This window comes from Panthera pardus, unplaced genomic scaffold, assembly GCF_024362965.1.
Source record: "Panthera pardus isolate Hobbes unplaced genomic scaffold, ASM2436296v1 HiC_scaffold_24, whole genome shotgun sequence".
In the NCBI taxonomy this organism is placed as follows: domain Eukaryota; kingdom Metazoa; phylum Chordata; class Mammalia; order Carnivora; family Felidae; genus Panthera; species Panthera pardus.
The window spans coordinates 4,603,553-4,619,597 of record NW_026526810.1 but is presented as its reverse complement, the minus strand read 5'-3'; the positions used below and the strand labels follow the sequence as shown (position 1 = coordinate 4,619,597).

Below are 16,045 nucleotides of genomic sequence, written 5' to 3'. Positions count from 1 at the left end.
ACTACACATCCAAAGACAACAAAGTATGTGATCAGGTTTAAACATTAGGTTAAATAAAGGCACGAGCATGAGAAAATACTAGAAATTAATGTTTTTAATCTTTAATGACATGGGAAAATGCTCACAGAATTTTAAATGAAAAGTGACAACTATATGCAAAAGGATCCAATTAGGTAAACATACAGAGAAATAAACAGTTACATCCATTATGAATGGAAACACACCCCAATGATGTGAGCAGCCAGTTGTCTCAGGAATGGGGGTTTTGTACAATTTTTCTTCTTCGTACTCTTCACTATCTCCTAAATTTCTAAATGTGCATCGCATATTTCCCCCCAATGTTAAAGTATTTTTCTTAATAAAAAAGGCTCAGATGTGCAAAAACAAAAAAACAAAAAATGGTAGAAAACCTGTATCTTATATACAGCCACGGGGTGAAGAATTGAGATTTAAAAAAAAAAAAAAAAAAAAGGCGGCAACTTTAGCTTTTCTCTGAGAGAGGATAATATGAAACATTCAAAATATTTTTAATGTTTATTTATTTATTTTGAGAATGTGCAAGCAGGGGAGGGGCAGAGAGAGAGGGAGAGAGAATCCCAAGCAGGCACCGCGTTGTAAGTACACAGCCCGATGCAGTTTCCATCTCATGAATAATGAGATCATGACCTGAGCCGAAATCAAGAGTCAGATGCTTAACCAACTGAGCCACACAGGCACCCCTCATATTATTTTGTAAACTAAGAGTAGGGAACACAAAACCAATTTCAATAAATACTAAATAATAAAAATAGCTAGCATTTACTGAGTACTAGTTATGTGTCAGGCAAGGAGCCTAGTGATTGCTATGTGTGGATTACTGCATTTAATCCACTAACATTTTAGGCTAAAGAAGCCAAAATACTTTTTGTCTAACTAGGACTACGATGTGCAGTTCTAGAGGCAGAAGACATACCATTTTGGAGAAACAGACATAAACACTAAGAATTTAGCACTTAGCCCTTTAGAAAGCAGAACATTGTTAACTAAAATTTAAATGGAAAAAAAAAAAAAAGACGTAAGAGAACTTTTTATAACTTTAAACGTTATGTTTCATTTTTTTGTTCTTGGTGATAGTTATATGGGTGTTTTCACTTTGTAAACATTCATCAAACTCTATACTTAAAATGTGCGTACTTTTGGGGCGCCTGGGTGGCTCAGTCGGTTAAGCGTCCGACTTCGACTCAGGTCATGATCTCGCGGTCCGTGAGTTCAGGCCCCACGTCGGGCTCTGGGCTGATGGCTCAGAGCCTGGAGCCTGTTTCGGATTCTGTGTCTCCCTCTCTCTCTGACCCTCCCCCGTTCATGCTCTGTCTCTGTCTCAAAAATAAATAAATGTTAAAAAAAAAAATTTTTTTTTAAATGTGCATACTTTTATTTTTGAGAGAGCGAGAGTGCACTGATAGCACGGAGCCCAATGCAGGTTCGAACTCAAGAACCATGAGATCGTGACCCGAGCTCGAGTCAGACGCTTAACAATCGAGGCACCCCAAAATGTGTGTACTTTTTTATATGCATGACACTTCAATTTAAGAAACTTGACTTGAAAAAAATCAAAAGAAAGCAGAATGTTCAGTCCGTTCTACCTATACAAAGTAGTGGCCCAGGCTTCAGAAGCGCTCATGTTCTCTCTGAAACTCTAGTTCTACTTCTGGCTGTCTCTGCTGATGCCTTTACCCGCACACGGGGCTACAGTGTTTTCTCCACTAAACCTCTTCTCCCCAGCTTCTCTCAAATCCCACAGCATCTAACAGTTTGATATGCACAAACCACAATATTACTATGGTTTCTAACTTTTCCTAAGCACCCCTTCTATATGTGCCTTAAAGCCAAAATACTTAAGAATGCAAATCTAAGGTGGACAACATAATTTAAGCCATCTCGTACCAGCAATCCAACAAGTATGAGACCTGGCAAATGTATTTTTTAAGCCTCAGTCACCAAAAAAGTACATATCAGAACCTTCTGATGTAACACACATGTAAAATTAATCCTACAGGCCAGCCATCCCCAACCCTTGCCTTGCTGCTCTCCCAGGCCCAAAAATTTGCTATCTGGAAGTGACTACAGAACACTCAGTTGATATTAGAACTACTCTGTCAGTAATCCGGACCAGGGGAGATAAACAAGCATGCATATACTTTTCTGGAATAATAAACAAAATTACGAGGCATCCTTTATATTAGTGATTTCTCATTCCATTCTCAAAGCAGGAGAAATTTATAGCGAACTGTTTCTGAAATGAAATATATTAAGCCAGAAAGGCTTTCCCCTGGACACAGAACCCAAGCTGCCCAGATAACAAAGCCATGCATGGTATACCTCAGACCCATCTGCATTGAAGTGGTCCAGGGCCTGTTTTCGGATTTCTCCCTTGATGGAACCATCCAGACGCTGTAAAAATAAACCACAAGAAAATCATAAGGTAGAAAGATCAGCTACACTCTGAACAAAACACCAGACTTGCAACCTTTATCATTCCAACAACACCCACTTAGTAAAAATAACCGGAATGCACTGGCAACATGCTGTCAGGGGACTGTGCTTAAGCAGCACATCCTACTTGCCCAAGCTCTCCAGTTACAGACTCAAGGTCAGAAACTTCTGGATTCAAAGGGCTATCTAGGTTGATCCAAGGATCAGAATGGCTGCTGGGGCCTATACGGAGAAAGATGGCAATACTCAAGCTGTGCTCAGAAGCTGTGTTTGCTTCTACATCTATAGGTACTAAAGAGATCAGGACACTGTACCACTGGTCACCTAATAACTAGCTCATACAGAAAATGGTCCTTCTTAGCTAATGCGACTACAAGGTGCACAGTTATTAAGGGCTACACAAACCAAAAAATTTTGTCTGGAAACATTTTGCCATAACATTAAAAGTGTTTAAATTAAGTTGATCATATATCCCAGCTTTTCCAAAAATTACACTCTGAAATCACAGCAAAATGTTTAAGCAGCCAAAACGCATATTCAAGAGAGCCTCTGGCATTAACTAGTTCTTTTATTAGAGTATGTGTCAGTTCTAGATCCTAATGTCACCATAGAAAACCGTATGTCAAAAAAATACTTGAGAACTGTCACCTGTCATCTGTACACATAAAGCATTTCTTACTCTTTAAAATCATATTCACATGTCTTCCCCTCACAATCACCACTTGAGATGAACAAAGTATCTCATTTCACAGAAGGCAAAACTGACCCAAGAGATGATGTCAGCTGGCCAGTGATGGGCGAGTGGCCAGGGACATAGTCCATGGAAGGACCTACACCTCCCCAGCTCAGAGCTCTGCTGACCAGACCCAGAGCCACAGAAACACACGTCAGATCACACCTGGCAACCCTCTTTCTCCTTTCTTACTTACCGACTCTGTTCAAAGCCTTAGCCCAAATATATGTTTAAATGGCAGGTTCAGAGCCTATATTTGAAATCAGAGAACCTAAATGCTCTCCTTTAAAATTCCCATTAATAGAAAACAGCAGACATGCCAGACCCAAGTGGACTGCAGTCTAACATTCCCTTCGGAGAATAGAAATGAATTTTTGTTCTACCTGATATTAAATGATGAGCTTGACCTGAAAGCTCGTCAGACACACTGAGAGATAACTGTCTTTATGCAGCGTGCTGATTTCTTAAATAATAACCCAGTATTAAACCATATTCTAAGACAGCTGCTGAAAGACCACACAAGATATTATGGATATGACAACACCTTTCAGGGCATTTTGAAAGACAATCTGTTAGTGAGTTTAAAGCTTGGCCTTCTTAAGAAACAATCACTAACTCCAAGTTTCTTCAATACCAGTCTAATTACATAGGTTGGTTGGAGAGTCCATCCACTCAAAGTCAAAGAAAGAATATTTCCCAGGCAATCTTAAACATCAAAGCACTTAAAGGTTATGCCAAAAGTCAAGATAAACAGCACACACGTCCATAAATGAATCGGAGAGAAGTTTCACACAGTCTAATACCCAAAAAAATACTGTGCTGAGGAAACTCCTCTCCCTCTTATCTGGTTTTTCTCCTTACACTGTAGGAGATGACTGAGTGAAAACAAAACTCCACGGTAACAATCCCACAGAGAAGAGAGGGGCCACCTTGCTTCAGGGCCCAGCAAACTTTTCACGTGTGCTGATCCTGTGAGTCCCAGCCTCACAGCCAGGGTCAGCTTCCTCTGGGATGAATACACAGAACTATCACCTCTCTCTTTCTTCCTAGGAACTGGACTTCTGTAATTAGGTCCACACTCCTTCCTCTCTACTATTACCCCAGACATGGGGCCATAAGAAACCATCTGACACATTTCTCTTGCCTGCTTTTCCTCTATTACTCACCTCTTTACTGCCCCCCCGGCCCGCCCCCAAAACAGAATGACCTCACATGACCATTTTCATTACAGGGTAGCTTAAAGGTATGGAAATAAACATAAAGACCCTCCTGGAACCTTAATTTCAATTTGTTTCCAGCTAGGAAACTTGTTTCCTAACTTTAGGATAATTTAACAAGCAAAGCACATAAGCCGGAGAGAGGCAAGCAGGGACTCCAATTTCTGAGCATCCTTACCTGGAAAGGATAGTGCTTGATAGTCAGGTACTCAGCCAGGATGTCCAACATTCGGACCATCTGGGAGAAGATAAGGACTCTATTCCCCCTTTCTCGAAGTCTTGTCAACAGTTTATCTAATAGAATCAGCTTCCCACTGCTCCTGATCAGGGACTGGAGATTAACAAGACATTCCAATCATCACACACCAGCCCGTATTTCAATTTGCCCTTAATCACAAAGAGTTCCTTTATTTTCAATTTTTGTTAACGCTTATTTATTTTTGAGAGACAGAGACAGAGAACAAGCAAGGGAAGGGCAAACAGAGAGGGAGACACAGAATCTGAAGCAGGCTCCAGGCTCTGAGCTGTCAGCACAGAGCCCGATGTGGGACACGAACCCGTGAACCGTTAGCTCATTACCTGAGCCGAAGTCAGATACTTAACCAACTGAGCCACCCAGGCGCCCTGAAGAGTTCCTATTTTTAAAATCATCTTTAGGGGCACCTGGGTGGCTCAATCAGTTTAGTGTCCAACTCTTGATTTCGGCTCACGACATGATCTCACTGTTCGTGGGATTGAGCTCCGAGCTGGGCTCTACACTGACAGTGTAGAGCCGGCTTTCCATCCTCTCTGCCTCTCTCTCTCTCTGCCCTGCCCCTCTCGTACAAGTTTCGCTCTCTGTCTCTCTCAAAATAAATTTTAAACCCATCTTTAGGCTGAAACGCCATATAGTCTGGCTGACAAGTAATTCCTCAAATGCTCTGCACCTGGTTTATCTGCGACATTGTACTTTCCATACTTCTCCTATTTAACTTTCCTCATCTGTTTTTAAAGCTTCTTTTGATGCTCCATGAAGAGTCATCAAAGGAGGAAAGAAAAGACTTTGATAAAAAGCATCTATAGACACTGAAGTGCTTGAGGACTTCATTACAAACGAGGTGACCACGCACCAGGAGAACCTCCTGCCCGTTCTCTCGCTCGCTGTCTTCTGGGGGTTTGATCAGGTAGCAATGGTTGCAGCATTTTTTCAATTCCATCACAATGTTCAGGAAACCAGACGTGCTGCCTCGTGTTCCCTTGGCAAGAGCCTTGTAATTCCTGGTCAGAATCCATCTGCAAATTAAAATAATGACCTTCAATTCAAAGAGAGAATCGGAGGCATCAGATTATAAGAGAGAGCAAAGTTACTGGAAAGATAAAGACCAAAAAGGCCTAGGACCGTTAAAAACCATGGAGGGATATTTCACTTTCCATCTCCTGCCGCCCAACCAGGACTGCTCACAGCTTGAGTCTGGTTCAGAGTGTTAACCACTGGGTAAACATGTTCTACTGGGCATTTCAACCTGACTGAACACAGGAATATTAAAAAGAAATAACAGTGAAATATATGTACATATACACACACATGTGAAACAAGGACTGTCACCGAAGCACTCTTTATCACAACATAAAAATGGAAATAAGTTGCCTAATAGTAGGAGACTAGTTAAATAAAGATTACCAAGAGACAGAAGCTATGTACCCATTTACAAACTGTTGTAGAAGGACATTTTATATGACAAAATGCTCATGGTAACTATCTTTTATATCTAAATTTTAAAAGAGAAAAGGAGAAATACATAGGTATTTATGTATATCCATATATAAGCTTTAACTATACACTATAAAACATTAAAAGTGCTTTTTTTTCTGAGTAATGAAACCTCTTTACACTTTTAACAATCCTACTTTTAGAAATCTATCTCAAAGTAGAGTGTTCAAGGATTTTCACTGTAGTACAGTTTGTAAGAGTAAAGTATTTGAGGGTTGTCTGGGTGGCTCAGTTAGTTGGGCATCAGACTGCTAATTTCAGCTCAAGTCATGACCTCACAGTTGTGAGATCGAGCCCCATATGGGGCTTTGCACTGAGCGTGGAGCCTGCTTAATATTCTCTGCCTCCCTCTCCCTTTGCCCCTTCCCCCACTTGCCCTCCCTCTCAAAAATAATAGATTAAAAAAGAAAAAAAGAGTCAAGTATTTGAAACAATCCAAATGTCCTCCACGAGGGCTGGTTGAATAAACTATGCTACAAATCAACAATGGAATATTATGCAGTTGCAAAAAGAAGAGAGTATCTTTATAAACTACTATGGAGTGTTCTTCAGCACACATCACTGAGTGAAAAAAGGTACAGAAAAATGTATACAGTATGCTGTTTATATAGGAGGAGGGAGACAGCAAAATGGTTAAAATGTATTTGGTTGTATTTTAAAAATTAGAGAAAGAAAAACATTAAGAATTTTACTTGGTATCACCTAAGGGAAGAAAGGCCTAGAATGAAGGGGACAAGGATAGAAGCTAGGTATATTTGAACATGCCAGCTTTTGTAGTTGTGCCCTTGGAACTCTACAAATATTATAGTTATGAAGAAAAATTAAGCAAAGTCATCTTTAAAAAGTAAAACTAAAATGAAATCAAATATTGTATCTAGTTAGGAGCATATCCACAAGACAAAGGATCTCAAGTGCTTTTAAGACTCTTATCCATTTCTAATAGAATATACCTTTAAATTTTATTTATTTTTGAGAGACAGAGAGCGAGCGAGCGAGTGTGCACGGGTGGGGGAGGGGCAGAGACAGAGAGGGAGACACAGAATCTGAAGCAGGCTCCAGGCTCTGAGCTGTCAGCACAGAGCCCGATGTGGGACCTGAACTCACGAACCATGAGATCATGACCTGAGCCAAAGTGGGACACTCAACCAACTGAGCCACCCAAGTGCCCCTCCAATGGAACACAAACAAAATACAAACAAAAAAAACCCTTAACCTGTTTTTGTTATTCACAATGCTGACAATAATCCTTGCATTAAAATTATTGTAAAGCTGTGTGTGTAGTATGAATTGGGTTGGTGCAGTTGAGAAGTCAAATTTTTGGTAGGGGTATTAAGACTATTAAGGTCAAATAAAATCTCTATGTTGTCCTGTTTAATTGGAAAAAAAAATCATGATGTATTTTTCTTCTGTTTAAAAACAAATTTTCTAATTCTGTCCACAGAAAAAGCCTGTGAGTGATGTCCAATGTAGCTGCAAATAACAGCTCTAGTAGCCAATTTGTGGTCTCCAAATTCCATTTTCCAACAAAATAGTATGCAGAGCATGCTGGATATATGGCTGACTCTAGTTCTGAGGCAGGAAACGTACAAGATGAACATGGACATTTTATTATTTCAGAAAGCAAAAAGCTATCAACTACTGCTAGGATTATGTCAAAAGGCCTCAGAACCAACTTGAATAAGCTCCTCCCAGCTAAAAATGGGAGTCATTCTAACCATGAGTGTAAAACAATACCTGTCACAGAATGAAGCACAAATTTGCTTATTGAGGAGTTCACAATCATACCAAAACAAATCTCATTGGTCAAAACCTCTGAAGACATGGAGATAACCTATTGTTTCTTTTAAAAATGTCAAATATCCAACATGAATGGACCTCGAGCACACTGTGCTAAGTCAGACAGAGAAAGACAAGTACTATATAGTATCACTTATATGTGGAATCTAAAAAAGCCAAACTCATAAAAACACAAAGTAAAATAGTGGTTACCTGGAAATGTGGGGATGGGACAGATGTTGTTTAAAAGTACAAACTGCAATGAGTAGTAAATGATCCCTAGAGATCTAATGCATGGCATAGTGAATACAGACAACAGTATCATATACTCATCCACTCTACTACGAGACTAGAACTTAATGACTCCAACCACTAAAAAGAAAGGATTAGGTAATGTGATACCGATGCTAACTACACTACAATGACAATATATTATAGTATGTAACTATGTCAAAGTAACATGTTATACACCTTATATTTGTACTTTATATGTCAAACATGTTTCAATTTACTTATTTTTTAATGTTTATTTTTGAGAGAGAGAGTCAGAGAGCGAGCAGAGGGGGGACAGAGAGAGAGGGGGACACAGACTCTGAAGCAGGTTCTAGGCTCTGAGCTGTCAGCACAGAGCCTGACATGGGGCTTGAACTCACAAACCACGAGATCATGACCTGAGCAGAGGTCGGACATTTAACCAAATGAGCCACCCAGGCACCCCAAACATATTTCAATTTAAAAAATTATATTTTGTTGGGGTGCCTGGGTGGCTCAGTCGGTTGAGCATCCAACTCTTGATTTCAGCTTGAAATCCCCAGGATCATGGGATCAAGCCTGGTGTCCAGCTCTGCACTGAGCATGGTGCCTACTTGGGACTGACTCACTGACTCACACTCTCTCACACTCTCTCTCTCTCTCTCTCTCTCTCTCTCCCTCCCTCCCTCCCCCTTTGACCCTTCCCCACTTGTGCTCTAAAATAAAAAACACTTTTTTAAAAATTAGTGTTTTTTAAATGTCAAAAATCAAAAAGAATTATGCATTTACTTATTCTGTTTTTCCTATATGAACTGTTCCTCAGTTGAAACAGGGAAGTTTCTTTTTGTAGAAGTGTTCCAGCTAATAAACAAAGGAGTACTAAAATTTGAATAGCACCACTTTGTAATCCCTAATGAAGTAATGGATCTAGGCAATGCTTACCAAATACTTGCTAATATCACAAGAAGACAATCTCCTATGAAAGAATGTACCTTTGCATTCTATGAAATACTCATACTGAATCTGAGTCTAATCAAACATCTACACTTATCTGGAAATGAGAAGGGATCAAATAAAAATATTAAATGATGCCACGGAGCTAGAATCAGAAAAATCCAGGCTGTGAAAAATATCTAGAGAACACAGACTCAGTTTCTTCTCAAAAAATTTACAAGGACGGGGTAAACGGGTTCAAATAAACTGAAGAGACATGCCAACCAGTCATAATGTATGGAGCTTACTTACATCCCAATGCAAACAAGCCATCTGTGTGCATGTGTGTATGTGCCTGTGTATATTATGTATATGACAACCAGGGAAATGTTAACACTAAGTATTATAAAAATAAGGAATTATTGATATTTTAAGTATAATAAGAGTATTGAAGTTATGTTTTTATTGAGGTATGATTGACATGTAACACTGCATTAGCTTCAGGTGTACAACATGATTTGATACTTGTATATACTGCAAAATGATCACCACGGTAAGTCTAACATCTATCACCCTACACAGTTACAAAAACCTTTTTCCTCGGTGGTGGGGACTTTTAGGATCTATTCTCTTAACAAGTTTCAAATATACAATATGGTATTATTAATCATAACTGCCATGCTGCATGTTCCATCCTCATGACTTACTTATTTTATAACCAGAAGTTTGTTTATATGTTTTGACCCCCCCCCCTTCACCCATTCCTCTCACCCCCCATCTCACCCCCTCCCCCGGCAACCACTGTTCTGTTCTCTGTATGTGTAAGTTTGGTTTTGTTGTTGCTGTTGTTTTGTCTCACTTTAGTCCTTATCTTTTAGGTACCTACAGAAACATTTGATAAGTACCTGAACCATGTTTCAAACAATCTAGGGGTGGAAATGGGGGTGCAAATGAAGATACAGGTGAACTGAGGCTGGCTATGAGTGGGTAACTGAAACTGGGTTGACTCTGGGTACATGACTACCTCCTATTCTATTTCGGTACATAGCAGAGATTTCCCAGAATAAAAAGATTTTTAAAAGTCAAGCTAGTATTAGGCAAAAGGGTCAGATAGTAATTTTTGACCACTAAAATCCTGTGGTTTTTTTGGTTTCATTAAAAACAAGCAGGGACTGGGTGCCTCGGTCAGTTAAGTATCCAACTTTGGCTCAGGACATGATCTCATGGTCTATGAGTTTGAGCTCCACGTCAGGCTCTGTGCTAATAGCTCAGAGCCTGGAGCCTGCTTCAGATTCTGTTACCCGCCCCCACCACACACACACACACACACACACACACACACCTCTCTCTGTCAAAAATAAAAATATTTTTGGGGCACCTGGGTGGCTCAGTCGGTTAAGCGTCCGACTTTGGCTCAGGTTATGATCTCACGTTTCATGGGTTCAAGCCCCACGTTGGGCTCTGTGCTGACAGCTCAGAGCCTGGAGCCTGCTTCAGATTCTGTGTCTCCCCTCTCTGCCCCTCCCCTGCTCATGCACGCGCTCTCTGTCTCAAAAATAAATAAACATTAAAAAAATTTTTTTAATAAATTAAAAAAAAATTAAAAAATTTTTTAAGTTTTGAATTAAAAAAAAAAAAAAGCAAGGCATATTATTAGAGAGATTACCAAACTTTTAACCTTAGACTATAATTTTCACGGTATGTAGTTATAATTACTCCAGATTTAACTTGAAATAATCAAAACTAAAGCCCATTACGAGCATATTATATACTACCCCCTGTCCCAAATCCAGCATTTTGCCTTAAACTCATCATAACCTAAACCAAGTCCATAACCTGGCCAGGCCACTTGGGGTGCCAGAAAGGAGAGCATCTTCCCCCATCAGCACAGAGGGGAACACTTTTCCTTCTAAACCCGCACAGCCCCCTGCATCTGCCTCAGTTAGTAAACAAACCTGTTTTAGCCACTTGTCTCTACTCTGTCTTCCCTACTGAGCAACACTTCTGGCAGGAACATGTTCCACCCATCTTCGTACTCCCAGTATTTAGCACAATGCCTGCCACTTTGTAGAATCTTAGTAACTGACTGAATTGAGTAGCAGAGAAGAAATACATGACTGGGTGAAATATACCTGTTTATTGGAAGGGGATTAGCATTAAAATTTAACATGTACTTCGGACTACCCACATAATGAAAAGTGCTGTGCAAATTCTCACCCAAAGAAAAAAGCAAGAATAAAACTTCCTCTTTCTAACCATGAGTATACTGCTTCTTAAATCTGTGTTGAGGCATCACTGAAAAAAGCAGTCTGTCAACTGTCTATCTTATGGCTTCTCTGTACTGATGTTAATCCCACTGAGGCTTGACCCGGCCCACAGCTTACTTGTAATACTGCTTCTGCAGAGCAGACATCTCCACCCTGAGGATCTGTTCCACTTTGGCAGGAAGGGATTTTTCTACATCCTTTTTGACCCTACGGAGAAGGAAGGGTTCCAACACCTTATGGAGACTCTGATAGCCGTTTTCCCTTCCTTTCCCATGGTCCTCTTCAAAATCTTCCCAGAATTCAAACCTGGAAATAAAACAGGACAGTGTTCATTACAGAAGCAACCGAGAAGAAAAAGAAGCAGTTTTTCAAGCTAAAATTTCAATTAACTAAATGGAAAAAATAATCTGTAAACAAACAACAAACAAAATAAGACTCTTCCCTATAAGGAAAGATAAATTTTATCAGTCACTAGCTCAGGAATACAAGAGAGGGGAAAACAGTAAGGAAAGAGAAAACCACTGAATCAATCCAATGAGTCTACAGAGAAAACCCACTGAATCAATCCAATGAGTCTACACTGGATAACACTGGGTTTCCAATTCTTAGACTGGATCTAGAGTTCACAGGACACTTCTGTATAACATGCAATGAGTAAGTATACATAAGTTATTGTTATGAAATGTTCTTCAGAAAAACTAATAAGCTATCTTTTAATAAGCTGCAATTTCTTAGGAAACAAATTCAAAGGTAAGAGAATTAGTGGCAATATTACAGCTGTCACCACTCAAAGGTAAAGTCAGTTACATAATTTCCATCAATAATCTTCACTGTTCATAGATTAAAAAATTAGTGGATTTATGATGACAGTAACCAAACTATGGCCCCCAAATAAGAACAGTAACACAAGTGACACCAATTTAATAGTATTAGAACTTGAAGACACAAATTTTATTAACAATAAATTCTAAAACTTAGGGGCGTCTGGGTGGCTCAGTCAGTTACATGCCCAACTTTGGCTCTGGTCATGATCTTGCAGTTTGTGAGTTTGAGTCCCACATGGAGCTGTCTGCTCTCAGCTCAGAGCCTGCTTTGGATCCTCTGTCCCCCTCTCTCTCTGCCCCTCTCCCACTCTATCTCTCAAAAATAAATGTTAAAAAAAAATTTTAATGAATTAAAAAACTTGTCACCATAATAATTCTGCCTCAACTCTATAGAGGAAAGTTCCTTGCATTTCAACATCTTTTAACTTTTTTTCAATGTTCATTTATTTTTGAGAGACAGAGCATGAACAGGGGAGGGGCAGAGAGAGAGAGAGGGAGACACAGAAGCTGAAGCAGGCTCCAGGCTCTGAGCTGTCAACACAGAGCCTGATGCAGGGCTCGAACCCATGAACCGTGAGATCGTGACCTGAGCCAAAGCCGGACGCTCAACTGACTGAGCCACCCAGGTGCCCCCTTGCATTTCAATCTTAATTCAATCATCTTTGATTACTAACGGGCCTGTGGCAGAAGTCCAGAATAGGACACGGTGAACAGATTTCTTTCAAAAACAAACCCCAAAAATGAAGGAAATTTATTTCATGAGGATTGAAAGAAGTACACGGTTTTGCCACTAGAAAGCCAATGATGCACTTGGAGGAGCTAGCAGGGTTCTGTGTGCAAACTAAAGCTCAGTAGGGGAGAGCATGCCATCGACCAAGCCTAGCACTCAGTTGATCGCTGCTGCGTGGTCTGCCCTCTGATACCAGGCAGCCCTCCTCTGTTGAGGCCAGTCATGTTCCGGAATAAATAGCTCAACATTTCCTAGAGCTCTGTAAGACTCCAAAGCAACTACTCTCTGCTAAAATGGAAAGTCAGAGAGAAAATGCCAGCACCGCTAGTGTGCACTGGCATCAAGAGAGCCTGCTGCCATTTCTGAACTGATAAACGGCCACGCATTTCACCAGGCACTGCGAGGTGGGTCAACACCTGCCTCGGTAACACCTAGGAATGAACAAAACAGCCATCTTCAGGAAGTTCAGGCAAAAAGATCTTTTGGGGTAGAAATCTAAACACATCACTAGAGCTTATAGCCTGATAAACCTAAGTTGTATTTTGTCACACTTCTATGAAAATACTCCAGGAACAAAAATAAATGAGGAATTAAAACTAGGAAGAAGACTAAAATGAACAAGGCCAACTGAACTATCTCAATGCTAGGGATGGCACATCACACACAAAATGTATGAAGCAACTGGACATCAGGAACTATCACCATATCAAGCTATTTTCTGAAGAGCTGGGAGACAAATTTAAGAGAACATTTCAATTTACTTAACGTTCATTATCATTAATTAAAACTATACTAGTCTAAAAACTTAAATATAAACCTTATTTATAAGTTACTTCCCCTACTGTGCTAGACAACAAATATTTTCACCTATTTAGTGTATTCTTACTAAAAAGCATTAAGAATCCCTTTATGTATACACTGAATGGTTTATGAATGGCCTATGGTTGCTTTCCCTCTGAACAGCAGAGATGAGTAGCTGTAACAGACCATAATGCCTATAAGCTGGAAATGTTTCTTATCAGGTCCCTTTAAGAAAAAGTTTGCTGTTCTCTAAAGCAGAATACTGTCAACTTAAAATACCACATACATAAAAGGTATAGGCTTATAGCAGTAAGTAACTTAACAATAACACCATGCACAGCCTAGAGGTTATTTTAGATATATCCCTATTATCAACTTGTGTACATAACATATGACTCTCACAAAAGTAGGAACAATTTGGATTGCTTAAATATTCCAGACTTTGGGATTTTAGAAAAATAGAAGTTCACTCTACTGAGGAATAACAAAGAAGAAAATTAAAAGAATGAAAACAGTATGCTAGAATTCATGTGATAAATATGCAAACAAATTCAGACTGGCCTAGACAGCAGAGGCAGAAGCAGAAGCAAAAACAGAACAAAAAACAAATCTTATACCAAGAGGTTACATCTCTGAAATCTGCTCTACTGAGTTATTTTGTGGAGTGGGTATGCAGTACATTTTGCAAGTGATTATACACTCAATTCTTGGGGCTTGCTTTATCTTTTTGTATTTTTAATACCAAGCACCATGCTTTGCAGAACAGTACTTACAAAGTAAATGACTGGTACATATTTTAATAAAGGTAGTGATCAAATTGCTAAAAAGGGTAGTAGTCTGGTCAGAGCCACCATGCAGGAAAACTGACTGGACAGACCATGTGCTAAGAAAACAGATTACAGTTGGTTAAAAAAAGAACTAACTTCCGGATTTAAAAAACAGTAATAGACCAGCGAAGGAAACAATCAGCAAAACTAAAAGGCAACCGACAGAATGGGAGAAGACATTTGCAAATAATATATCAGATAAAGGGTTAGTACCCAAAATCTATAAAGAAGTTATCAAACTCAACACCCAAAAATCAAATACTCCAGTGAAGAAATGGGCAAAAGACATGAATGGACACTTCTCTAAAGAAGACACCCAGGGGCGCCTGGATGGCTCAGTCGATTAAGTATCTGACTTCGGCTCAGGTCATAATCTTCCAGTTCATGGGTTTGAGCCTCGCATCGGGCTCTTCCCTCTCTCTTTGCCCCTCCTCCACTCATGCTCTGTCTCTCTCTCCATCTCTCAAAAATGAATAAACGTTAAAAAAAAAAAAAAAAAAGAAGACATCCAGATGGCTAACAGACACATGAAAAGATGCTCAACATCACTCATCATCAGGGAAATACAAATTAAAACCACAATGAGATACCACCTCACACCTATCACAACAGCTAAAATTAACAACTCAAGAAACAGCAGATGTTGGCGAGGATGCGGAGAAAGAAGAAACCTTTTTCACTGCTGGTGGGAATGCAAACTGGTGCAGCCACTGGAAAACAGTATGGAGGTTCCTCAAAAAACTAAAAATTGAACTACCCTACGATCCAGCAATTGCACTACTAGGTATTTATCCAAGGGATATAGGTGTGTTGTTTCAAAGGGGTACATGCACCCCAATGTTTATAGCAGCACAAGCAACAATAGACAAAATATGGAGAGAGCCCAAATAACCATCAACGGATGAATGAATAAAGAAGATGTGATATACACACACACAATGGAATATTACCCAGCAATCAAAAAGAATGAAATCTTGCCATTTGCAACTACATGGCTCGAACTAGAGGGTATTATGCTAAGCAAAATTAGTCAAAGAAAGACAAGTATCATATGGCTTCACTCATATGAGGAATTTAGGATACAAAACAGATGAACATAAGGGAAGGGAAGCAAAAATAATATAAAAACAAGGAGGGGGACAATGTAAGAGACTCTCAAATATAGAGAACAAATGGTTGCTGGAGGGTAGTGGGAGGAGGGATAGGCTAAATGGGAAAGGGGCATTAAGGAAGACACTTGTTCGGATGAGCAGTGGGTGTTATACACAGGGAATTAATCACTAGAATCTACTACTGAAACCGTTGCACTATATGCTAACTTGGATGTAAATTTAAAAATTAATTAATTAATTTAAAAAATTTAACACAGTAATAGCCTGTCACAGTTGAGGAGATGAAGGTACAAAAGTTATCTGACCAGGGGCACCTGGGTGGCTCAGTGACACCTGGGTGGCTCAGTCAGT

At 39.6% G+C, this 16,045-nt stretch overlaps 1 protein-coding gene across 5 annotated transcripts in view; it reads right to left on the bottom strand.

Annotated features, from left to right (window-relative positions):
* Nucleotides 1-16,045, bottom strand: part of CHD2 (chromodomain helicase DNA binding protein 2) — a 122,718-nt gene that overhangs the window by 48,560 nt on the left and 58,113 nt on the right. For all 5 annotated transcript variants that reach the window (XR_002083010.2, XM_019460161.2, XM_019460163.2 and 2 more), the window contains 4 exons: nucleotides 11,518-11,706; nucleotides 5,532-5,694; nucleotides 4,601-4,753; nucleotides 2,359-2,430 (listed from right to left, as the gene is read on the bottom strand). Coding sequence is in view for 4 of the 5 variants with exons in the window: in XM_019460161.2 (XP_019315706.1) it covers nucleotides 2,359-2,430; nucleotides 4,601-4,753; nucleotides 5,532-5,694; nucleotides 11,518-11,706 (577 nt within the window). In the remaining variant the exon portion in view is untranslated. The remainder of the gene's footprint in view (nucleotides 1-2,358; nucleotides 2,431-4,600; nucleotides 4,754-5,531; nucleotides 5,695-11,517; nucleotides 11,707-16,045) is intronic.